Source organism: Eleginops maclovinus, chromosome 5 (assembly GCF_036324505.1).
Source record: "Eleginops maclovinus isolate JMC-PN-2008 ecotype Puerto Natales chromosome 5, JC_Emac_rtc_rv5, whole genome shotgun sequence".
In the NCBI taxonomy this organism is placed as follows: domain Eukaryota; kingdom Metazoa; phylum Chordata; class Actinopteri; order Perciformes; family Eleginopidae; genus Eleginops; species Eleginops maclovinus.
This window is the reverse complement of record NC_086353.1, coordinates 1,032,839-1,058,352: the sequence shown is the minus strand read 5'-3', so window position 1 is coordinate 1,058,352 and position 25,514 is coordinate 1,032,839. Positions and strand designations below refer to the sequence as shown.

Sequence of the window (25,514 nt, the reverse complement as noted above, 5' to 3'; positions counted from 1 at the left end):
CCCAGGTGAAAATAGACATGGTTATTAAATAGTTAATAAATAAGAATAAATATCAAACAGAATTTCATCATTTCAAATAATTTACTTTATTGATATTAAAAACATCTTAAACAGATAAATAGGATTAAAACCATTATTTCCTGGTTTTGGTAATTTATTTTATTATTGGTTGAAGTTGAAAGGTCATATCTATCAGCTAATCACAGTGCTGATAGTCATTCTCTTCCAGAAGATTCTCGGGAGAATCGAGGAAGCAAGAACAGGTGAAGTCACGCTTGAGAGTAGCTCCAGTAAGAAGATATTAGAGCTAAGAAATCTAAGTGCATTTGACGATTTATTTTCTTGCTGTGAGTGTTTTGTTTACCCTTCTGTCTATGTCGATAGACTGTGGTTTTGTTTAGCGTTTTAGTTTTTGAGTTACTGAGGAGATTCGCGGAGATACAGTTTGCTTTTGAAGATCACGCATCCAGCGCGTGGTCAACGACATTGGATGGCGAGCCACCCGAGGAAGGAGCAACGTTGAACTGTGTTTGTACGTCGAAAGAAACATCTTTTCTCCTATTCGAGGAGAGCGGACATCGTAGTGAAGGGCCGGGTGCTTCAGCCTTTCCCTTCCTTTCCCTGCCGAGAATCAATCACCAACTGCGGTAAGACTGTGCCAGTAGTAGCCGCCATACTTCTCCCCTCTGGATCACGTGAGCAGTGCGTGGACTGCTCCGCGCTGCTGTGTGAAAGGGAACTTTCTCCCTTTCTCTCGCTAAAGGACTGTTTAGCACTAAGGAATTGATTTAATGGACATTGATACAGTTAACCATTTTGTGTTGATGTTTATGTGCATACTGTGAATGTGTTTAACTGTAAGGTTGATTGATACTGCATTTACTGGTGTTAACTTTCTTTTGTGGGCTTAGTAAGATGCCCTATGTTTCTTGGTTGTAATAACCTACTGATAGAGGGTAATACCAAATGCTTCTGATTTAATTAACTAAAATAGGCCTAAGTTGATTAATAATTAAGATGGAAAATTAAAGAACTAGTTATACCAAATAACTGCAAACTAACTGGATAACAAACTAATACTAGAACACTTATAAGAGCTCAACTGAGATACTAGCTAAATTACTGAAACTGACTGAGTTTAAGTTAACTAGATATTAAGAATTCAAAATAGTTTTCTTTACTTAAAGGGTAACTGAGTAAAACTCAGATTCTTCTTTGAATCACTATGCATTTATGCAAATGGTTTTTCCCGTGTTGTATGTTTTGTATGTGTAATGTCTTAAAGGTACCATTTTCTAAATAATACTTCTTCTACTTCTATTTTCCTTTTTTGATAAAGCCGGCAATTCTAAACTTATCTTTTGGTCTGTGGTGTTTTCTCTGTTCTCTTGCTAATTATTATTTTAACCAATTACTGCTCTTCCTACGAACCTAGTTTCTGGTAACAACAACAACAACTCTCTTTTAATATTTGTAGTAAGTGCTACACCTACAAAACAAAATAGAAAAATAAGTATGTAAAACAAAAACACTAACAGAACGACAAATTCAGCAGGTTTTTGATTGAAACCATTAGTGTTGCACGGTGCACCAGAAAGGTATTGCAATACCCTGCCGTTGAAAACGCAACGATTCCCCCATTTCATCAGTACCGGTACTTTAAGAATGACATTGTTTTAATAAGAGCTGTATTTCCTGTGTGTGTGTTCAGCGCTCTGCTTCCACTCCCTGCAGTGCCTCCCCTCTCTCATGCACGCTCTAGCTGTCATATCATGTGACAAAACGAGAGTATAGCTGCAAGTGCGAGTGCTATTGCCGATGGGCCTCGGCTTGTTGACAAAAAAAGACGCAAGAAACCAAATGTTGGTATTTTGGTTTCATCTCTGCTGACGGAGAACACGCAGCTCTACATGATCACCGCCGCAGCTCCGCCCGTTGAGATGGGACCCGTGCGCGGAGCAAGACACGTGCTTCAAGTTAAAGACCTGACACACTTAACTATCTTGTCTACATCTGGAACTAGCTAAACTAGTTATAAATATCTTTATTCTTCACTGTCGGGTCACTCATTACTGGATCATTGAGCCGCATGAGACGGATACGACTGGCTGTCAGGAGAGGGAGACAGGGAGAGGGGAAAAGAGAGCACGTTTATTTCTCCCGTGTTATGATCCAAAGTTAATGTAAACTTTTGAATAATGTGGTTCATCTACTATAAGTACGTTTGAAATAACGCACAATAATGACATTTAAGACAGTTTCCCCTTTTTTAAGAAAAGTAGCCTACCAAAAAAGTGTCGAAATCGCAATTCTTGACTTGGTACCGGTATCGAAACAAAAATGTTGGAATCGTGACAACACTAGAAACCATCATAGTAACACTCTCGAAGGGCACAAGGATCATTTCTTCTTTCTGCGTGTGGATTAACATGCATCTGTTCATGCACATTTATAACGTAAAGAGGAAGAAAGCCTGCCCAGTTTTAGTTGAAAAAGAAAAGAACACATCCTCCTTTTCAACATTGAAAGTGTTTTGGGTGAAATACTGACGTACAGTGTCTCGTATGTGCTTGATCTACCTGATGTGAGGAGCAGCTATGAGGTTAACAGCAGCAGCGAGTGGATTTCTCCTCTTCCTTCTCTCTGTACACGGTACTGTACATTATATTTTAGGTACTTAGCACACTTAGAAAATACTGAAGAATTAAGGATTTCAGTGTGAAAAAATGTCAGATGCTATGGATTTTTTTTTTTAACACAAGCAGCATCTGTAGATAGAATCGGAGGATGAAACCCTCTCTATTAGTCACATAAATGCACACAGCAGAGCATACACAGTGAAATTGTGTACACTTTACTCTTCATAAACTCACGTATTGTGCACCTTATAAGATGGTAAAACTGTTGGTGGATCAAAGTAACGATTGTGAAAAACTTCATTAACAGATATATTATTGTCTAAATAAATTCATCAGTCTGTGGGACTTCCTCCATCGTCCTGCGTACCTTAACTCATCTTTAGCCAGTGTATCTAGAGACTTGTAGAGCTCTGATTTATAGGGATCAATAATAAATGAAACACCAAATACATTTAAAAGAAGTAGAAGAATTAGATTGTTGTGGCTGTTTTTTGAAGATTCAATTCCAGATACCCGTTTTGAGGATTGAGTAGAGCAAAATTACCATTCTTAATTGTATGTTTGTGATGAATTCTGAAAGCCATTACCAGTGAAACGCTTAAATTAAATATATATATATACAATTATCCTCAGTTCAGTACACAGTTTCAATGAATTGCTGTTCCTTTAGTTCACCTCTGTATGATGTCCTTCCTCAATGCAATACCTTACCTGCACATCTGTAATGTGTCGTACTTGCATCTTGTGACAATATTGCAGTCACAAAAATCTCACCATACAAAGAAACCAACACTGAGACACAACACACACACACACACACACACACACACACACACACACACACACACACACACACACACACACACACACACACACACACACACACACACACACACACACACACAGCCTTGCTCCACACATGTGCTCTCACGCTATTGCACAATTTGTTTTCACAAATATAGCTTTACACACTCAGGCACCTTCACTGCAAATGAAAAGCTGTCTTATGATGTTGTTATGATTCTGATTCTAGTTTCTGATGTGCTCTGTGTTTCAGTGGTTCAGGGTCAGGATGTCTGGGGAGTGACTTACTCTGCAACTGAGATCTGTGCAGTGAAAGGATCAACAGTGGCGATAAGCTGCACCTACACATACCCATCTGGTCGTTATATCGCCTTGTCTAACTTCTGGTTTACCAAAATGAGTAATGGTGAACTTGTAAATCTTAAATTGGACTACACAGGTCGCGTGCAGTACAGTTGTCAACACAGTTATGATTACATCAAGTGCACTCTGAGAATCTCCGACCTGAGAGAGAGCGACTCAGCTAAGTACAAGTTCAGGTTTGAAACAAACCAAGAATATGGAAAATTTACTGGATCACCTGGAGTCACTTTGTCTGTCACAGGTAACATCTTCATTCAAGTTAGTTAATTCCAAATGTTAAGCACCTAGAAACAAAATGTTTCCTCTGAATCCAGGTGTCATGGTGCACGTGCAGACGCACAGTTATCTTTCCATGGCAGTGCTGAAGTGTCAGGGCAGTTGTCCTCTACCTGATAGTTCTTCCTACATCTGGTACGAGAACGAGAGAATTCAGACTGGACGGACATCTTCTACTTATTCAGTGTTCTATGGTGCTGCAGACAGCTATTCCTGTGCTGTAAACGGACATGAGACCCGCCGTTCTCCTGCAGTGTGTAAGTTCACTCAGTACGATTACAATAAGACATAGAATAATCTCAATAGAGTCTTCTAAATCCTAATGTATACACAGCAGCACAAAGTATTTCAACAAAAAGCAATTTTCAGATACATGTTGTGATGTGCTGCAGAGAGGCTGGATAAAATAACATGAAACTGGCCAGTATGAAGAAATATTAACAAGGAATTTGTTGTATTTTTAAATTCATTGGAAGAGCCCGAAGAACATATTAATCAGAGCCTTTTTTCCAAATGAAACTTGAAGTTCGACCTTCCCATTCCCATTCAATTTTAAACATGTGTTATCAGGTCTGTGGTGTGATGAGTCCAAAATCTGCACTTTGAAACAAACTTACATGGAAAAATGTATGTTAATGATCTCCTCCAGATGCTCCAAAGCTCCCCTCTGTGTCAGTGAGTCCCTCTGCTGAGATAGAGGAGGGCAGTTCAGTGACTCTGACCTGTAGCAGTGATGCTAACCCAGCAGCTAACTACACCTGGTACAAGGAGAATGAAGACTCTCCAAAAGCTTCAGGACAGAACTTCACCATCACTGACTTCAGAGCTGAACACAGTGGGAGTTATTCCTGTGAAGCCCAGAACAAGTTAGGACGTAGTAACTCCAAGTTACATCTGATTTTGGCAGGTAAGTTCTCCACATGACTAAGTGGATTATTAACAGATAGTATCACCTACCATAAGAGGTACTCAGATCCTCACTAAACTGGAAACACTATGGTATTAACCAGTGGTGGAAAGTTACCAAGAACATTTCTTTAAGTACAGGAAAAATATAAACTTTACATATATAGTATTTTCATTTTATGCAACTGTATACTTTATAACCCATTACATTAACACTACAGCTTTATCTCTGTCTGTCTTCTTCTACTGTTCCCTTTGGTGTTTACTTTCTGTCTGTCTTCTTTTACTACTGTTCCTGTTAGTGTTTACATCCTGTCTGTGTTCTTCTACTGTTCCCTCTAGTGTTTACTCTGTCTTCTTCTGTTCCCTCTAGTGTTTACTCTGTCTTCTTCTGTTCCCTCTAGTGTTTACTCTGTCTTCTTCTGTTCCCTCTAGTGTTTACTCTGTCTTCTTCTGTTCCCTCTAGTGTTTACTCTGTCTTCTTCATTCCCCTTTGGTGTTTACTTTCTGTCTGTCTTCTTTTGCTGTTCCCTTTAGTATTTACATCATGTCTGTCTTCTTCTGCTGTTCCTATTAGTGTTTACTTTCTGGCTGTCTTCTTCTGCTGTTCCCTTCAGTGCTTACTTCCTGTCTGTGTTCCTCTGCTGTTCCCTCTAGTGTTTACTCTGTCTTCTTCTACTGTTCCCTTTAATGTTTACTCTGTCTTCTTCTACTGTTCCCTCTAGTGTTTACTCTGTCTTCTTCTACTGTTCCCTCTAGTGTTTACTCTGTCTTCTTCTACTGTTCCCTTTAGTGTCTACTCTGTCTTCTTCTACTGTTCCCTTTAGTGTCTACTCTGTCTTCTTCTACTGTTCCCTTTAGTGTTTACTCTGTCTTCTTCTACTGTTCCCTTTAGTGTCTACTCTGTCTTCTTCTACTGTTCCCTTTAGTGTTTACTCTGTCTTCTTCTACTGTTCCCTTTAGTGTTTACTCTGTCTTCTTCTACTGTTCCCTTTAGTGTTTACTCTGTCTTCTTCTACTGTTCCCTTTAGTGTCTACTCTGTCTTCTTATACTGTTCCCTTTAGTGTTTACTCTGTCTTCTTCTACTGTTCCCTTTAGTGTTTACTCTGTCTTCTTCTTCTGTTCCCTTTAGTGTTCACTTTCTGTTTGTCTTCTTCTACTGTTCCCTTTAGTGTTTACTCTGTCTTCTTCTACTGTTCCCTTTAGTGTCTACTCTGTCTTCTTCTACTGTTCCCTTTAGTGTTTACTCTGTCTTCTTCTACTGTTCCCTTTAGTGTTTACTCTGTCTTCTTCTACTGTTCCCTCTAGTGTTTACTCTGTCTTCTTCTACTGTTCCCTTTAGTGTTTACTCTGTCTTCTTCTACTGTTCCCTCTAGTGTTAACTCTGTCTTCTTCTACTGTTCCCTTTAGTGTTTACTCTGTCTTCTTCTACTGTTCCCTCTAGTGTTTACTCTGTCTTATTCTACTGTTCCCTTTAGTGTCTACTCTGTCTTCTTCTACTGTTCCCTCTAGTGTTAACTCTGTCTTCTTCTACTGTTCCCTTTAGTGTCTACTCTGTCTTCTTCTACTGTTCCCTTTAGTGTCTACTCTGTCTTCTTCTACTGTTCCCTTTAGTGTTTACTCTGTCTTCTTCTACTGTTCCCTTTAGTGTCTACTCTGTCTTCTTCTACTGTTCCCTTTAGTGTCTACTCTGTCTTCTTCTACTGTTCCCTTTAGTGTTTACTCTGTCTTCTTCTTCTGTTCCCTTTAGTGTTTACTTTCTGTTTGTCTTCTTCTGCTGTTCCTGTTAGTGTTTACCTCCTGTCTGTCTTCTTCTACTGTTCCCTTAAGTGTCGAGTGCTGTGTATTTAAACCTCCTTTCTTTCTCTTGAGCTATTTTTTCTTTACTGGGGACTGTTTAGCCATATTGAATCTAAAGTGTTGTGTTCTCCATAATAATAATAATGAATATATGACGATCATTCCATGATGTTCTCTGATGGAGAAAAGGAATGTTTGGTGTCCACAGCTAATGTTAAATTGACCAGACTTCTTACTGTGGATTCATATGACTCCACATAGTCCCTTGACCCTCCTTAGCAACAGCCTGTTCTCCTTAGCAGCAGTATGTTGGCAAAAGATAGCAGACTTTTGAAATGCACAAATTGATCAGAATTAAGTATTTAACTTAGACGTGAAATAAAACATACAGAAGGTAAATTACAGTAAAGTATCTCACAACCATTTACCTCCATTTCTAGGTAAATCAACAATGATCATTAACATCATCAGGTTGACTCTGCTGGTTGTAATGCTGATTCTTCTGCTCCTTTTCTATCTCTGGATGAGGTGAGACTTTATAAAATAGTCTTGTAATATTTTTGTTAGAGTTTTTGATTAAATGTTTTGTTTGATGGCTTGCTTTTGGATATAATTCAGGAAGGAGAAAGATGTGAGCTCCACCACTGAACCGAAGGAACCCATAGAGACTGTGGAGGTGGGAGAAAGACTCATGCACTTATTCTGTCATTAATATTTATGGTCGTAAAGAGGATTTAAATTTAAGTAACACCTTTCTTAATCTATGCACCATTGTGAATTTACCTTTAAACATTTTCCAACTACACATACTGTTGAGGTCTTGTGCCAAATAGCAATTAAGGAAGCTGTTTGTTCTACGTACATTTTATAGATGAAATGTAATTGCATTTCAAATGATGAAGCCTCTGACTCTCCTATTGTTGTCTCACCATCAGTTAGACTCTTGTTCTGTGTATGAGAATGTCTCAGACCTGAACATACGCACTGCAGAACTGACAGAAGAACCAGATGACCTGCTGTGAAGGTCAGCCAGCTCTCAGTATGAGGAAAAATCAAACTCAAAGCAACTTTACTCACCAAAGTTTTATGTGTATTTTATTTCAGATTCATCAAACCAGAGGGAGACTCTCCAGCATGGATGCAGCAATCAGTATTAGTAGGAGGAGTTTGCGGTAAAAGCAGTCAGATTTGAATGTATGCTTTTAAATCCTTTGTTTCTATCATCTTTACTTGGAGTGAATATAATATATAGCAGCAATATATTAAGTTATTAAAATGAGTTCCATCAGCAGCTGTGGTGAACACTTGAATGCCTCAATAATCATAATCCAGTTGTTTGATATACATGATTCTGAAATCGGTCAAGTATATTTTGAGGCCAACACTTTTGTATGCCATTTTAAAATATGTTCCTCTTAATGTTTTCATTTGAATTGCGTTGTGTAGAAAGGTGCTTTGTAAATAAACTTGCCTTGCCTTACTTTTAGTTTTTGATTTTGAATCGTGGGCTTTTAATTGTATGAGAGTATCTTTGAAACGTATATAGCGTCTTTCACTAGGTGCGTAGTCTATGTTGCGGTGTACAAAAAATGCCACAGTGTACAAATAGTCTGTAACAAGTAAAAGTCCTGCAAGTAACATATGACTTAAGACATGTTGAAGCTAATGGGGGTCAAAATGAACACATTTTAAGCTTTGTTCTTTATATTTAGTAAATATATATTTCTATGTGACTGAATACATGCTCCTTCTTGGTTTATTTTTCTGTGTAAAGTGAGTACTGCAGATCTTTTTTGTAAGTAAGACGTCATTTTTATCCGACCGAGTGCTGCCTTACTTTCCCTGCATCCATCCGGGATAAAATGCAACAGAATAAAAATGGTTGCTGAATTGCCAAACTCTTATAATTCAACGTCCAGTGGCTAAATTGGCATGAACGTTTCAAAAACTGTTTCGCCAAAGCAACGAAATGTAAATAAGCTATTTTAATATTTAGAAATACAGTAGTTCTTTGAGTACACATTTATGCTTTTTACTTTACAATTCAGTGTCAAATGTGTTTTACTCAAATACATTTGATCTGTTCAGATTGACATCAGAAAAACAATTCATCAAATCATTTATAAAATATTGTTAATAAAGTATGTCGTTCACAGAGTGGCAACCACAAGTCTGGGTGTGACAGTTTCATTATTGTCTTATATATCAAAGGATATCATGCTGGCTTTATATTGAATTGATTAATGACATGGGTTTGCTTTGAATCATGTTTATTAACTTTAGGTCTTGACACACATTACAGAGATTGCTTCAGGATTTGCAGGACATTTTTTCCAAGATGTGTTTTGTTAAGGTTTAGAAAGTAACACACTGCATGTAAATGGATTACGTAATGAGGATACAAAAAGAGGTGCCTGTATTCGCTTAAAGTTACATTAGAAGAAGACGTAATCAGATCACTGTTACATTCCTAAAATGTAGGGATTACTAGCTGGATTGAAATGTTAACGTTTATATTTCAAAATAAAGAATGATCAATTAAAAATCACATCACACATAATAAGACTTTATGTGTTTTATAACACTGACTGAAACGAGTCGCTTGGATTAGGTCACTGATTACATTTGTTTCTCCGCTAACTAGTAATTGTAAGGGATAACATTTTAGAAGTCCCCTATTATACTCTTTTACAACAATATATGAGAGTCTCAGATATATACAAACATGTCTCCCCTCTGTTTCAGCCCTGTTCCTGAAGTGCTGATTCTGTGTCTGTAGCTTTAAATGCTAATGAGCTGCTGCAGGCCACGCCCCTCTGACAGATGATTGGTTTAAAAAAACACAATGGTGCTCTAGGAGGAGATCCAGGTGATGGGGTGGGCGGGGCTTACCTTGGTTGGTTATTGGTTAATGGTTGCACAACCCCAAAAAACATTGTGACATCACAAAGAGGCCAACACTGATCAGCTCATTTTCAGACAGGTTTTTATATATCAGGACAAAAAGAGAGGGGATCTCTTAACACAGAGAGGACACATGTTTATGTATAAAAGACATGAAAAAGTGGATTTTGCATAATAGGTGACCTTTGAAGTAACCCTCACAACCCTGCTTTTGTTAGCAGCTTCAGAGTTTAATAGCCATTTCTTTTGTACCACTTAGCTCTGGCAACAACATCATTGGAGTAGTCTTTACCAGTCGTGTTAGCATCCACTTCAAGATAGGAATGGACATTTCCATCACCCATATTGTAGGCGGCGATCCCTCCTGTAAAGACAAACATGAATGAGAACAAAGGAATTACAAGCAGAGAAATTATGACGAGAATTGCCGATCCCGTAAGACCAACCTTTCAGCCTCTGCTCGCTGCTCCAGCTAGGAAATTTCTTACCGATCAGATCGATAAAATCAGTCAATATTTTGGTGGCTTGTGTGAGGTGTTCCTCACTGTCCCAAGCACCACGTGGAGAGTGTCCACCTCCGTTTGGATTCACATCAACCTAAAGAAATGGAAATGTTTTTAATTGTATTGTAATCTGAGGGGGATGCGATGAAAACAGAAGAAGTTCTAACAACCTGCATCAGCCCCCAGGCGTTGCCATTGTCTCCCCAGCCATTCTTCAATTGATTTCCAGCCCTCGACTCTCTGGAGATGATGGCAGCGATGAGAGCTGGCTCAATTCCACTTCTACCTCCCACACTTTGGATTTTAGACTTGTACTTTGCCATTCTTCCACTATCAGTCTGTGCCATGGTGTTAGATGCCTCCACACCTTTGGAGAAAAAACAAAATATGCCTTTAGGGCAACAAATCTATTTCCCTGTGAATATGCAGACACACTGTCGATACACACAAGACGTTAAAGGAGCCCTATCATTTTTCATTTCCAGATTTATAGTAGTATTGTGTGTCTCTACTGGGACATGTCTCCATTCTTTAATGTTCAGAAAGCTCTTTATTTTTCTCATACTGCCTGTGCTGAGACACCTCTTTTCACCCTCCGTCTGAAACCAGAGCCCAGGCTGCTCTGATTGGTTAGCTGGCCGGCTCTGTTGTGATTGGTCAATCGCTTAGAGATGTCCCGCCCCTTAGCCTATCACGTACAATGTGTTGGAGCGCCAGCCAATAGGAGCGCAAGTGATACTATGTCACTATGTTACAGAAGTAAACAAAAGAGTGTTTGGGAGAGAATCCCTCTCTAGAGGGAACTTTGGGAATTGTATTTTGACAGACCATTTACATACACTCAAATCTACACTATGTAACATACAGGAAAGGGACAGCGGACTAGGGCCCCTTTAAGACGGAGAGGTATGATGGCTTTTTCAAGAACTTGTGATTATTCAGCTTGTTTGTCTTGCAGTGATTACCTGTACATCCAAGATGGTCCTGCTGAGATGTTGGCCAGGAAGCGCCAGTAGTTTCAACGTGCATTACGCTGGCGTAACCTGGAAATCATAAGCTATTTAGAACAGTTTTCATTCACATTAGCGTTGTTAGAGGAAGGGATGCTTTTGCTGAAATTGAATACTACACAGTATAAATACTTTTTTTCATTTAAAATGTTAAAATATTAGTGAAGCAATGTACTCAAAGTATTAAAAGAAAGAAAATCCCCAAAATATTTTTTTTAAAAGCAAGCAAAAAACTCTATAATTATTCAATTATTCATTTATTGTTTAAATATTGCAAATAATTTCCTCTCTGTTTATAATATATCATGTTGCGATGTTTAATTTAAACAAAAACTTTACTAAACTAGGGCTGACGCAACTTCCTTTTGACGGCACTTTTTTCAGCACATTCTGTGACCCTCGGCTGATTACTTTCCATCGATTGACAGCCCTAATCAAAACACCATATATTATAAACCAAAATTTAAATTTCTAAAGTAACTACAGCTGTTTAAGAAAAGTAGTTGAGGATAAATTACAACATTTTCTTTTGAATTGCAGTAGAAGTAGATGTCAGTAAAGAAAATACTCTTAAGTACCATTACTTCACATGTGTACTGAAGTGCAATATGTAAGGTCATTTTCATTCCACCACTGGATATATTGCCTTAGTAAAGTAAAAGTACTTCAAACGTGTACTAAAATAAATACACATTTAAGTGAATAGCTACTCTAAACCATTTCCTTTGCATAGTAAGTACAATATAAGAAGTACAAATACCAAAATAATAACGGACAGGTGCAGTTTGTTACATATAACACCTTTTAAATGAAGTCGATTCAACAGAAAAGTAAACATTCAGACTCACCCATTTTGCTTGTTATCTCGTCTGATGGTTCCTTTGAATCTGGAAAATGAGTGTACCCTCTGTTCCCTCAGTGCTTTTATTCAAGCTCACCGGAAATGTGTGAAAGCAAAGCAGCCAATTGGAAGAGATCAGCTGATTTGCAAGAAACAGTCCTCAGTTACTGTAACAGGGGCAGGGGCAAAACAATAATGCTGCTTATTATGCAGTTGACTGTAGCATGCTTTGAACCAGGTTAAGCAGGAAATGTAACTTTCAGAAAGCAGGCTTTATTTATTATCAGTTTCCTGTGAGAACAATGTTGTGTAACGGTTCCTTCCTGACCTCCAGAAATAACTGTATGCAGCACCATGAGCTGCACACAGTTCTTCCTGCATGTCACGTGGATCTTGTTCCATTCCTTTTTATCATGTTTGGATTACACTACAACAACACGCACAACATTACAATAAATAAAATGACACTAAATGATTACAAAGAGACTAAAACAAGACTTTATGGACAAATAAATGAGGGGTGGAGGGCCTTTCCAAGTCTGTTTCCAGGGGCCCTCTATCCAATAATCTATTCATAAGCATAAGGACCTGAGGGTACTGCACTGGATGATTATTTTACAGATATTTTTATGACCATTATGCGATATCCGTGGGGGCAACAAGGCTGTGTCAGGTGGAAGAACACATGTTCAGAATAAAACTGAAAGTAAAAGCTTTAGATTTAACAGTGCTTTCAGTTTCAGTTGTAGCTGGCTGATAAACCCTTCTGTGACTTGTTGCTTGGACTCTGGAACCAGAAATAGAAATGTCAAAGAGGGTCTCATGAAAGATGCTGACAATGACATTTGTATTATGACAACTAAAAACCCTTCATCAGGCCAAATAACTTACATTACAAAAGGGTCAAATCTGAAAAGAGTAACCTAAAAATGTGGGATAGGAGGAACAAACTTTACTGAACAGCGTTGAGCCAGAACAACGGGAGACAAACAGAACTGCACCCTAAAACAGTCTAAATGCAGCCTAGATTATACATTTTATATCACCATTTATGACTCCTGACTCCAGGAGGGACACAGAGACACCCCTGTAATAAACCTTATCTTGCCACGTGTTGCATACACTACTTTCTGTACGGTGCAAAGATTCAGCAACTGTTTTGTAGTCGTTCAAATGCCCTTTAGCACGGATGTTATTTACCACACAAAGCAGAAAAGAAAAAGCAACAGCTATGGGTTTGAAAATAACAGCAGCTGGATTTATGGTCTTCATTTTCTCTGTACCAGGTATTTTATATTTAACCGTCTTTCTGTTATTCTCTAGGCAACCGCAATAAAGCGTGACTGTAACATGTGCTGGCTGATTTTAATGATCACACTCTTGTTCGTAAATTAGAAACAAACACCACATTTCAAAGTTCATCATTGTGGAAAGACATATATAATAACAAGCATAAAAATATATGTTTTTAAAGCACCACAATAGGTAGGACAAATGGACTTTTATGTACATTTGTGGTTGATATATGGACAAAAGGAAAAGTTGGTGTTTAAATTAAAGAATTAAAACATAGATCTGTACACTGTGTCCAACAAAAACCCCATGACCTTCCAAAACTTATATAAATATTGTTATTATTACAATATGTGCATTTATACCAAATCAATCTCGTGCATTTCATTGCCTGTGAGGGAAATGTCCATTTATGGTTTGAGCACATTGTGGGCAGGATCGCTCAGGTAGAAGGCAAGAGACGGAAGGGTTCGGGGTTGGGCAAAAACAACAGCGTTTATTTCGTCAGAAACGTGCAAACAAAAGAAAGCTCCGCGGCACTTCCAGGACGGGCAAGGCCAGGACGGGATGTGTCGTCTTCCCAGGACCCAGCCTACTGCAAGACAGACCAGAACCAGGTTACCAACATGCTTTATATTAACTGACTGATTACCTGATTCCGATCAGCTATCTGGTCTCCGGCACTCCCCTCACCCCAGCAGCCGGCGCTCTAACCACACCCGGCTGCCACACACATCTTCTGTGTTCCTTCTCTCACAATCAGCGACCACAGACGAGAGAACAGTGAGAAGACAATACAATAAGTGAACTTTCCTCTGGAACTTGCTATAGATTGAGGCTCTTTCTTTGATAAGCTTAAAAGTATTTATTGAAAAAATTATTGTTCAGTTCAACTCATTCATTCATCCTGAGTTATGAACCTATATGAAACATTAAGGGGAAGTAATTCAATTAGGTGAGAACAATTCACCTATATTGTTTTTGGAATGTTGCAGAGCTAAATTGTACTATTTTTCAGCCAATCAAAATGCATGTGTATCATTTAACTTGCTCATTCATGCATCCTTGCATCTGATGTGGAGCCTTATAGACTTGGGCAGTATATAAATGTTATATCAATATTGATAAAATGATGGTTTGAAAGGCTGCATTGCACAGTGATTTAATTATCTGAACTTACCAGGCCTTTCTAGGCTGTTCTATCATTTAATAAAAAAGGAGGATTCAAATGGCGGTGGAGGGATTATATCTCTTCGCTGGCCTGGGAGCGCCTTGGAATCCCCCAGTCAGAGCTGGTTGATGTGGCCAGGGAAAGGAAAGTTTGGGGCTCTCTGCTGGAGCTGTTACCTCCGCGACCCTGACGGACAAGCGGGAGAAGATGGATGGAGGATTCAAATGAAATCCCCTTTAATTAAAGTCAAATTGTATGCATGTGTCTCTGCATTCAACACATCCCTTCATGAGGACCTATTGAATTATAGCACTCATCGTCAACCCTACTGTAGTGTGGAGATATCACTCTTTTGTTGGAAATGTTGTGTTGTTTGATCTTCTTACTTTATTGCCTTGCATATCACAAATACACACTCTCCCCTGTGATGTATAATTCTGATGTGCTCTGTGTTTCAGCGGTTCAGGGTAAGGATGGCTGGGGAGTGACTTACTCTTCTACTGAGATCTGTGCAGTAAAAGGATCAACAGTGGAGATAAGCTGCACCTACACATACCCATCCAGGATAAATAACGGTGAAACTACAGTAACAGAAACATTATGGTTCACTAAAGGGACTGACATGGCCCCGGTGGATCTGACAACACATGCAGAGTATGCAGGTCGTGTGCAGTATCACTGTATAAACAGCATCTGCACTCTGAGCATCACAGACCTGAGAGAGAGCGACTCAGCTGAGTACAGGTTCATGATCACAACAAACCAACCAAACGGAAGTTACACCGGTGAACCAGGAGTCACTTTGTCTGTCACAGGTACAATTCTGATGTAAATGGATCATTTGTGTGTGAATATAAAGTCAACTTTATAGTCTGTAATGTTCACATGTACGGACCTAAATCCAAAAACATGACGCAGATAGACAGAATATTCAAGAAGTTCAGTTCACTTCAACTCAGGTGCAGGCATGGTCAGAACTAGGACATCCAGCAATTCCAAAGATCTCTCACCCCGGTCCCATGTATTTAGCTGATTCTGCAAAACAAGATAAAACAGGCAAAGCTCTAAGCAGCATTATTGTTTTGCCCCTGCCCCTGTTACAGTAACTGAGGACTGTTTCTTGCAAATCAGCTGATCTCTTCCAATTGGCTGCTTTGCTTTCACACATTTCCGGTGAGCTTGAATAAAAAAAACTTCTATCAGCTGAGGCCAACAGTTAGGAGTACGGAGACAAAACACAGAGAGCACAGGACCACTGAGGGCAGTACGAACTCATTCAAAGTTATGGGCCGAGAAAAATATTTCCCCAACATTGTGTAGCACACATTTTGCACATGGGGAACACTATGAATACTACCATATCATATATATAGCAAGGAATACACAGTGGCTCTCCTCGTCAGCAACTTTTTCTTATGCTTGAGCTTAGTTTGGAAAATTGACAGATTTCGGGCCAAAAACCAAGCTTATAGGTAAAACTCTGATTTCTGAATTTGTCATGCATTTCCTCATTGCAACACCGTGTGTACTTGTTTTGTCACCCCCCAAAATACTATTAAAGTAAATACTAATATTTTAAACTGGAGATTAATCATCTCAGATTTTCTATTGTGATTCTCACGCACGATTTTGAATAATATTACAGCACTAATCTTGACCATTTAGTAAAGAAATGTCAACATTTCTTCGTATAACAGCTCTCCAGGTGAGGGCACAGAAGTTCAAAGTCAGCGTGCACAGTGTCCATGCAGAGCTGTTTTGCGACACAACATGTCAACTACCTCATCCTTCCTACTTCTGGTATTTGACTGGACGGAGTTCGATCAATGGGCAAACAAAGGAGGGAATATCTTACGTGAATAACTTTGCTTACAAAGACAGTTTTGCCTGTGCTGTAAGAGGACTGGAAAGTTTTGCATCTCTTCCCGTGTGTAAGTTATCTTCTCATTACTTGCACTTTTTACTTGATTTTATGCACCATGACTTCATGTTGTCTATAAACGTTTCCTCTTCCAGGTGTCCACAATAATTACTGCAACATAGTGTCCTACACCAAGAGAAGCATATGTGCCTTCAAAGGTTCGTCAGTTGACATTTCTTGCAGCTACTTTGGAAATGAAGCAGGTTTATACGTCGCGTCCAAATTCTGGTTCAATCCTGGACGTAGCCATCAGTGGAGGAATCCCTCAGAGCCAGAGGAGCTGAGTCAAGACTCTCAGTATGCAGGTCGTGTTCAGTTCAGGACGTCGGGGGCAGTTGCAACGGAGAGAGGACTCGCCACTCTGAGCATCAGCAACCTGAGAGAGAGCGACTCGGCCGAGTACCGCTTCAAATTCAGAGCGCAGCGCTTTGAATGGAGGAGTGATTTACCTGGTACCACTCTGACTGTCACAGGTACTGATCAACTCAACCGGTGTTTACATTAGATTTAATCCAAACACATACACAGTACTTTTGTAATATAACCTGTGGATCAGTTTGATGTGAACCTGATGACCCATTGTTCTCCTTACCAAACTTACAGGTCCATAGGGTGTATTTACAACTAGTTAATATTTCTATGAAACTTTCAAAATTGATAACTTGCATTAAGACAATTCTTTTGGTATTATAAGTTTTCTGCAATGATATGTTATGAAAGCAAATTAGCTCAAAGTTGCTCAAATTTGAACAGTAGATTAAGAAAACTATAATTCAGGTCAACAAGGATTATGCATGACTGGTCGATAACCCTCTTCAGTATCAACTTATCATTTGTTTCAGTGTTTCTCCAAAAGAGTATTTAATACTATATCTTTTCCCTATCTTTATACTCAGCTCTGCAGATCGAGGTGAGTAAAGTGTCAGTGCATCCTTCCTTTAACGAGGCAGAGCTGAAGTGTCTCAGCAGCTGCAGTCCAGCCGGCCGGCTCTCCTTCGTCTGGTTCAGGAACGGAGAGATCGTCAGAGGAGAAACCTTTTCTTACAGAAGCCAGATTCATCCTGGAGACCTCATCTCCTGTGCTTTCAAAGGATACGAGAGTCACCGCTCTCCCGCAGTCTGTGAGTTTCCAACAGTGTGTCAGGGACAAAATATCCTGAGAGATCTGAAGAAAGGCCTAAGAATTTAACTTCTCTTTGTGTCAAATATGTTTTATAAATTCAGGCTGTTATGAATAGCATGTTTGGTGGATGGGTAATTATTTGGTATTTTAAAATGACTTTCTTTGTTGGATGATTGTTTCCAGATGCTCCAAAGCTCCCCTCTGTGTCAGTGAGTCCCTCTGCTGAGATAGAGGAGGGCAGTTCAGTGACTCTGACCTGTAGCAGTGATGCTAACCCAGCAGCTAACTACACCTGGTACAAGGAGGGTGGAAGTCCAGACATTAAACCTGTTATTGAAGGACCACAGCTTGTCTTCAGCTCCATCCAGTCCTCTGACTCTGGACAGTATTACTGTTCAGCTGAGAACAAACTGGGGAAGAGGAAATCCAAAAATATCTTTATTAATGTGAAATGTGAGTAAAACGCAGTCAAGAAACCAACAACACCCTATTTGCTTAATATTGAGTCTGTTGAGTTAAACAATGTTGAGACTTCCTGTGCTAATTCCAGATAGTTCTTCTTTCTCCTCCAGATGCTCCAAAGCTCCCCTCTGTGTCAGTGAGTCCCTCTGCTGAGATAGAGGAGGGCAGTTCAGTGACTCTGACCTGTAGCAGTGATGCTAACCCAGCAGCTAACTACACCTGGTACAAGGAGAATGAAGACTCTCCAAAAGCTTCAGGACAGATCTTCACCATCACTGACTTCAGAGCTGAACACAGTGGGAATTATTCCTGTGAAGCCCAGAACAAGTTAGGACGTCAATTTGCCACCATCTGTCTGACTCTGGCCCCAGGTAATTTGATGTGACTGGCAAACCGACATAAAGATAATTAAGATATAAAGTTAGAGTGGGGCTTTAAAATCTTCTAAAATATGTCTTAAACCTGAATACATTTACTTGATTACGGTAGCTAACTTTGTCAGAGTTGCGTCAATGATTTCATTATACTAATATAACTCTCATATAATATCCTGACAGAAACTCCAGCTCCCTTGCTCTGAAACCATGTTAATATTGATTGGAATAATATTCATATAAATGTCCCTTCTTTAACCTTAAGTGGTCCAGTTTTTTTAATGCATTGTTTCTGCAGACTGCAACAGGACATTACAAACACCAATGATGTATACCGATCTGAATATGAAGAACATATTTAACATTTTCTGTCAGAATCTTAAGGTTTTACTGGAAAAAAGATGTATTAATGCAATCATTAAACTAATGCATGTCTTTCTGCATTTCTAGGTAAACCTATAATAATAATATCTATTATTGTAGTCATAATTGTGACGCTGCTGGCTCTGATCCTGATAGCTGTTCTGCTTCTGTGTTGTTGCAGGAGGTAAACAATTTCACCTTTTAAAAAATGTCTTTGTGGACATATTGTAAACGTTACATCTCTCAGTTCTGTCCTTTTTTGCAAGATAATTAGCAGCATTGTAATAAGACTGTAAAATAAATGTATTTTCAAGATTTCTAAATCATAAATTGTTTTGTCTGATGGATTCAATCCAGGAAGAAGAACACTCTGGACTCCCCCAATGAAGCGAATAACCCTGTGCACAGTGTGAAGGTTAGAGAATCATGAAAGAAATGTGGTTTATTAAACTTTGAATACATTTTAAGATCAAATCCAACAGAAGGCTTGTTTTAAATTGAGGCTGTTTGTCATGTTGTTGTTTCTCCCCATCAGATGGACTCTGAGTACCAACATGTCTCAGGTTCCACCCCAGCAGCACAGACTGAAGACTCAGAGCAACAGGAGCAGCTAATGTGAAGCACCACATTTCACTCCAGGCAGTGTTTATTGCAAACATTTCAAAGACAGCTCGCTAGATGGCACACTTTTCATGTTACAGTGGCTGATACAGAGCTTCCCTAATGACTTCTCGTAGTTTGAACATCATTTCAGTTCCCTCTCACTCCTGCAGGAAAGTTTCAGCTTAATACAAACTGTTTCTCAACAGGTAAATACATCTGGCAAGCCGAGAGCACTAAGGGGAACAACACAGCTGTCACAGGTTAGAGAACAAAGAGCAGAATAGGTGTTCGTAGATGGAGAAAAGTCACTGTATGACAGACGGTGCATATGCAATGGAAGACTCAACAATGTTTTACAGTGGTGTGGAGTTAGCTGAATACTAATCTTGCCATGAGACTAATATTTGAAAGCTTTTAAGATGTCCATAATTGTAATTTGATGCAGCATAGGTCTGTTCTGCACTGTAAGCCATTGTCACAATCTGTGTTTCCATATTTTCATTTGAGTTTTTATTAAAAAAAACATTGCATTTGTGAATATTTCAAGTTCTATGTTGTCTGAATGTATTCTCTGTATGAATGATGATGCTTAAACAGCACAAACACCTGACACCACAGCAGACTGCAGGAGAGACGAGATCAGACTTAAAGTTTGACTGCAGCACAATGATTGGCTGCTGGAGATTGTGGTAATGTGTAATTGGTTAAAAGTGTATGCCCATAATGAGCTGATTATATGCAGCTGAGGTTTGAATGAATGTATACCCGGTCTTGTCTTGATCCAAAGCTTCGAATAGTGTTTTCTATATCTGATGTACTGTTAGTCATCTGTTCACTCAGTGGTGTTTATCTTGGTCTAATAAGTGACATCACGCGTTGAAGTGCAAGAGTTTAGAGACAGACGAAAGTTATGCGATTCATTACATCACATTTTAAAACAGCAGCGCCTCAGTCAGTTGGGGCTTGGACTGGGAATCGTAGGGTCGCAGGTTCAAGTCCCCGAACACACCTAAAAATATGGAGTGGGGACTGGTACTTGGAGAGGTCCCAGTTCACCTCCTGGGCCCTGTAGTTGTGCCCTTGAGCAAGGATAGAACCCACACATTTTTATTAACATAAAAGCTGGTACAACAATACAAACACTGAAGAAGCAGGCCAAGCAGAACAAAAGGAAACGTGGCAAACCAGGAGGACGCAGGAGAGCAGACAAGGGAAAGAGGAACAACCATGGAGATGCCGTGAGGTCAGGAACAAAAGCATGGGGACAACAACGACCCAACGAGGACCACAAGGGAAGACAAGACTAAGCGGTCGAATTGTCAGTTTAGCTTCGGAAGGATCCTAACGGAGTGAAATGACCCGGAAGTACCTCAGTGGCAGCCACGATAAGAGCTGTTCGAATTCTCTAGATGAGAGGAAATGAGCTCTGAAACTTCCTTTATAACCTCCTTTAGGAAACACTCGACCTCCCTTTACGAAAGGAAAGGAAAGGAAAGGAAAGGAGAACATGCTGTCCCACAATGCCTTGCGGCCGCAACATTTACCGTGGCACAACATTCGGCCGTTCACGGAAACAGCCGATCGTGACGTCACGGCAGTCACGGTGCTTATTGAGCAGTTTAAGAAGTATACCGTAACTTGCTTTAGTGCTTTGTTTTGAACGTTCAGCTCTGTATTAATCAAAAGGAGAAACATGAACGTTACTTGTTTACTGAACTGATCCAATAAAGTCCACATTTCAGTGTTACTGAGCTGTGTGGGGTTTCTGGAACGCTTTAAAACATGTTTGAATTGTGATATGCAAAGTGATAGGTTAAGGCATAGCTTATAGTAAACACATTTGTCTTTATTTTAAAATATTTCATATAATCACACGTCTTGTGATTCATGTGGATTAATACCGGAGGGTGAGGGTGAGGAGCATAAGTTTCACTTTCCTTTTATATTTCAATTCAAACCTAATGAAGAATGTCTCTCTGTTGTTCAGGGTCATTAATCATTAAACGACACCATCAGAGCACGGTGCAAAGTAGGTCCGCTTTATAGGAAACTGTAGTTCCCCACAGCAGACGCACATTTATAACATCTGGCGCATCATAAATACGTGGGATAGTGTAAGTGCAGTCGGATTCTCAAAGCACTGTAGTCTCTTTTCTTAAGTCCTTTTAAATTCTCCTATCCACTATTCCTTAACCCCGTGAGGTTTCACACAAAGGTCAAGCACAGGAGGGGAAACTAAACACAGGAAGTAATTCTAGACAAGACCCAAAGAAGGAATACATTTCAAAATAAAACTGACAAATAAGCAGACCCCTGACCCTGAGGATCAGTAAAACCATGATCCTTGTTTTGTGTCTGTTTCCCCCTCTTGTGTCATGTTTAGCTTCACTTCCTGTCTGCGTTTCCCTCCTGTGCCTGATTGTGTCATTGTGTTCACCTGTTGCCCCTGTGTTTCTCCTCCCCCTCCAGCTGTGTCTTGTCTTGTGATTACCCATGTGTATTTAGTCTCTGTTGCCCTTTTGTCTCCTGTTCGGTTATCGTCGTTTCCCACCTGATCTTGTCCATGATACCTGCCTGTTCCGGGTCATCCTTCATGTGCCATGAAGTGTTTTCCATGTCCTGTAATCCCCTAGCTTAGTATTCTCGTTAACAGCTTTTGTAATAAAGCTCACTTTTAGTTGAAACCCCCATACCTGCTTTCCCTTTGTTTTATTGCACTTGGGTCCTATTTCCCCAACCCTGACACACATTGTGGTTCTAAGGATGTAGAGCTGTCAGTCACCCATTTTCTTTAGCTACATGTTAACAAGTTATTGCATCGTTTGCAAAAACCACAGAAAGTTAATTTGAACTATTTTGACCGTCTCTCGCCTCTTGTAACTGTTAAGAGGAAGGAAGCCAGGCCAGGTTTTAGCACCTATATATGTTTAACACAGCTGTACCAGTGAGCTATGAACGCCTTCCTCGATGTACAAACGTTTTAGGGTGACTCACTGACGGACAGTTATTCTCCTGTGTGTGATCTACCTGCTGCTTAATCAGAGACGTGAGGAGCAGCTATGAGTTTCCCAGCAGCAGCGAGAGGACTTGTCGTCCTCCTTCTCTCGGTACAAGGTACAGTACGTCTACATTTATATTGTAATATAGTTAATGCATCTCAAAAATACACAGTGTTTGGACTATTTGTTCTGTTGAACGTCCTCTATGGTCCTGCAGTCCTCAACACTTAACTTTAGCGAGTGTCTCTCCACATTATATATTCAGAGGCTGTCAGGTATTTGATAATGTAAGAAACTTACGGCAGGAGTTTCAACGTGGATAAAAAGTCACTTAAGAAAATGAGTTAAATGAAAGCTTGTAGTTGAAAGTTAATGCTTGTTGAAATAAAAACACAATGATAATCACCTGACTGATTTAGCTTCTTTTGGAGTATTGTTTGGCTTTTTCGACCGACAACTTTACTGTTTTTAGCTGCGCCCAGCAACAGATCGCTCTTCTCTTTTTATGGCGGCTGCAGTTTTGGCCCTATGAGGCTGACCTTTTGCATGCAGGTCAAGTGTTTGTTAAGGTGTGTGCATGTGCATGCATGAACGTCTGTATTCATGCATGCACATTTTTTGCCTGCATTTGACAGAGAAAAGAGTAAAGGCTCACTGGAAACAGGAAGAGGGATCTTGGTATGACATGCAAAAAGGAAGCGGAGCGATCACGGTAACAAGTTAGCGCTGTAACTCCCTATCAACACGAGGTGCCACGTGCAGCTTCTCTCCGTTACACTTCAGGCTTTACCAACACAAGGATAGTAGTATTTATCTGACACAACAAGAATGAACGTTGGATTTATATTAGGATTCATTTAGAAACAGGACTTTAAATAAATGTTGTTTAGTGGATATTGTAGCTTTGGTTAATATCTAGACCAGGGGTCTTCAACGTCTTTTTGACCAAGGACCCCCAAACTGATGGAGAGATGGAGCAGGGACCCCCTATTGTATATAATGTATAAAACTGTGATCTATATTAAACTGGGCTTAGTGACATACAGTATAGCTACCCTGCTATTGTACATTCAAGCTATTCAATGATTACACAGGTTCATATATTCATGTTTTTATTTTCAACATGTGAAAGGTTGGCCGTGCCACTGACATTTATAACCATACATCTTGCTTACAACACTGAGCCAATAATTCACAGATTCATGTTTTTATTTTAAACTTGTAGAAGGGACAGTAAAGAGTTACAAAACGTATCTTCTTTGCAGCTATGTCCTTGTATCTGGGAGCTTAGGCAGCTGGAGACTGAATAGGCTCTCGGCCAATCACAGGGACACTGACAGAGCCTGTGTGTAGAATGCAGCCTCGTGATTGGCACAGCAGCGATAGGGGGCGGGTCTTCCTCTTAGTGTACAGGAGGCCTGGCAGGACAGGTCTAGGCTAGTCTTGTGCTCAGAGTGGAAGATAACACCTTCTGCCTCGATTTATCCTGAGCTACAAAATGTTGCATTCATGTTAATGTGCATTTAAAGACATTTACATTTGAGGGGGAAAATGCTTGATAAAAATAATAAAACCCCTGTTGAAGCGTTTGTCTGAGCGTAGCCATCAGGGGCAGAATCCCTTTCAACCTGAGGACCTTAGTGAAGACTCCCAGTATGAAGGTCGTGTTCAGGTTCCTGAAACAGAGAGAGGACGCTCCACTCTTATTAAAAACTGCGATTGTATGTCGTCTTGTCTCTACCCTTCAGTTGGAGTCTGGTCCTGATTACGTGAACACCTCAGACCTGAACATGGTCTATGAAGCACCGAGCGAAGAACCCGACGAGCAGGAGGACCCGGTGTGAAGGTCGGCCAGCTCTCAGTCTGCAGCGTATGGTGTTGAGTCCTTCATGTTCATTATTTATTTTCAGTAGCAGCAGGTAGGAGTCAGCAGTGAAAGCCGTCTTAAACAGCAGGACATTTTCAGGAAACTTGTATATTTAAACACACTGCACGACAGTCCTGTGCTAACATCCATCATCCTGAATGCATATCGTACTTATGGCATTCCTTAATTGGACATACAGTTTACACAATGAAGGATGTAGTGGTAGTAGCCTATAGTTGGAAAATATGAAAAATAAAGACAAAAACAAAGGAAAGAAATTCGATTTAAATAAATAAATAAAGACGTATACATATTTGTTATATATTCAAACACACACACACACACACACACACACACACACACACACACACACACACACACACACACACACACACACACACACACACACACACACACACACACCATATTTAATCAATACTTTACAGTTGTTCAAATGTTATTTTTCTTGATTGTGTTTTATGTTATTGTTTCTGGTTCTCAAATGATGCTTACATTTGACTTCTGGCTGTTAAATGAGGGTTGAGTTTTAATCAGTTCCTCATTTCTCTTAGCTGTACTTCTAAGTATTCTTTATAAATAACTGTAACATGTGTTCTTCTTCTTTCAACGGAGTCCGAGTTTGACCTCAGCATCCTCTCCTTCAGTTTAGCAGAGTCCTTATTTGATGTGTTTTGGGAAATATTATTATTATTTGTCCTTATAAAGCATGAATATTATAAAGGGGGGTGCTCTTGGTTGCGTTTTCTTTTTTAAATTGTTAAATTATTTTTGTTGTGCATTTTATTTGTAAATACATTTGCAGTCCTTTTGACCAAACCTTTGTCACATAGTACACTTGCATGTTTTCTTACTGAGTTGTATACAGTTTGTCTAATCCATCTGTTTTGCCCTTTCGAGTGTGCAGTGTCTTTCTATCATAAGGCACTTAGCTGTGGTGTTATCATCAGTCTATATGTGTTGTTTACAACAACAACAATAAAGTGTATTTATTTATAAAACATCAAGACTTTTCACTTGTAATCCCCCAAAGAGTCTACCAACCAGCATGAGACTCCTCAATTTCCCTCGGGATAAATAAAGCTTCTTGAATCTTGAATCTTGAATGTCCCAGTGAGGCGTGAAGTGAAATGTGAGTATTACTGACCTCTGCTGGTGACCAGTGGGTATTACAACAAACAGTCTGGCTTGTCTCAGAAACTCTGGTGTAGGTTCAAGTCACTATTACAATCACTGATAAACGTGTTCTACTAATGTCTTACCTTTTGGAAAA

The 25,514-nt window shown here is 39.6% G+C and overlaps 3 protein-coding genes across 6 annotated transcripts; 2 read left to right on the top strand and 1 right to left on the bottom strand.

The window, feature by feature from the left end:
- The first annotated feature begins 243 nt into the window (after positions 1 to 243).
- On the top strand, positions 244 to 8,959 carry LOC134864577 (B-cell receptor CD22-like). Of its 4 annotated transcripts, none has more exons than XM_063883669.1 (8): positions 244 to 647; positions 3,697 to 4,047; positions 4,121 to 4,339; positions 4,732 to 4,989; positions 7,230 to 7,317; positions 7,408 to 7,465; positions 7,725 to 7,813; positions 7,894 to 8,959. In XM_063883669.1, exons 2-7 carry the CDS (start codon positions 3,840 to 3,842, stop codon positions 7,809 to 7,811), a joined length of 918 nt encoding a protein of 305 aa, XP_063739739.1. In that variant the 5' UTR covers positions 244 to 647; positions 3,697 to 3,839; the 3' UTR covers positions 7,812 to 7,813; positions 7,894 to 8,959. The 4 variants fall into 4 exon arrangements, with proteins under 4 accessions (XP_063739739.1, XP_063739738.1, XP_063739736.1 ...); XM_063883668.1 differs by having other exon boundaries at positions 253 to 290; XM_063883666.1 differs by lacking the exon at positions 244 to 647 and adding an exon at positions 1,826 to 2,673.
- An 83-nt stretch (positions 8,960 to 9,042) lies between these two features.
- LOC134864585 (lysozyme g-like) lies at positions 9,043 to 12,274 on the bottom strand. The gene is made up of 5 exons (XM_063883684.1): positions 12,055 to 12,274; positions 11,162 to 11,239; positions 10,367 to 10,563; positions 10,140 to 10,290; positions 9,043 to 10,057 (listed from the first exon to the last, which is right to left on the bottom strand). The coding sequence occupies exons 1-5, from the start codon at positions 12,056 to 12,058 to the stop codon at positions 9,924 to 9,926; spliced, it is 564 nt and encodes a 187-aa protein (XP_063739754.1). The 5' UTR covers positions 12,059 to 12,274; the 3' UTR covers positions 9,043 to 9,923.
- Positions 12,275 to 13,200: 926 nt separating this feature from the next.
- Positions 13,201 to 19,822, top strand: LOC134864561 (B-cell receptor CD22-like). The gene is made up of 10 exons (XM_063883632.1): positions 13,201 to 13,333; positions 14,970 to 15,326; positions 16,209 to 16,442; positions 16,528 to 16,905; positions 17,329 to 17,553; positions 17,739 to 18,008; positions 18,128 to 18,388; positions 18,842 to 18,938; positions 19,112 to 19,169; positions 19,290 to 19,822. Exons 1-10 carry the CDS (start codon positions 13,237 to 13,239, stop codon positions 19,371 to 19,373), a joined length of 2,061 nt encoding a protein of 686 aa, XP_063739702.1. The 5' UTR covers positions 13,201 to 13,236; the 3' UTR covers positions 19,374 to 19,822.
- The last annotated feature ends 5,692 nt before the right edge of the window (positions 19,823 to 25,514 follow it).

What these genes read in the sequence shown, in the direction of transcription:
- LOC134864577 (XM_063883666.1), top strand. Translation starts at nt 2,598, where the DNA reads ATGAGGTTAACAGCAGCAGCGAGTGGATTTCTCCTCTTCCTTCTCTCT. An exon ending in CCGCCGTTCTCCTGCAGTGT is followed by an intron (nt 4,340 to 4,731) that starts GTAAGTTCACTC and finishes GATCTCCTCCAG; the next exon opens with ATGCTCCAAAGCTCCCCTCT. An exon ending in CTTTTCTATCTCTGGATGAG is followed by an intron (nt 7,318 to 7,407) that starts GTGAGACTTTAT and finishes GATATAATTCAG; the next exon opens with GAAGGAGAAAGATGTGAGCT.
- LOC134864585 (XM_063883684.1), bottom strand. An exon ending in GGACCATCTTGGATGTACAG is followed by an intron (nt 10,564 to 11,161) that starts GTAATCACTGCA and finishes TTTTCTCCAAAG; the next exon opens with GTGTGGAGGCATCTAACACC. An exon ending in CAGCGAGCAGAGGCTGAAAG is followed by an intron (nt 10,058 to 10,139) that starts GTTGGTCTTACG and finishes TTGTCTTTACAG; the next exon opens with GAGGGATCGCCGCCTACAAT.
- LOC134864561 (XM_063883632.1), top strand. Translation starts at nt 13,237, where the DNA reads ATGTTATTTACCACACAAAGCAGAAAAGAAAAAGCAACAGCTATGGGT. An exon ending in CTTCATTTTCTCTGTACCAG is followed by an intron (nt 13,334 to 14,969) that starts GTATTTTATATT and finishes TCTGTGTTTCAG; the next exon opens with CGGTTCAGGGTAAGGATGGC. An exon ending in CTGTCTGACTCTGGCCCCAG is followed by an intron (nt 18,389 to 18,841) that starts GTAATTTGATGT and finishes CTGCATTTCTAG; the next exon opens with GTAAACCTATAATAATAATA.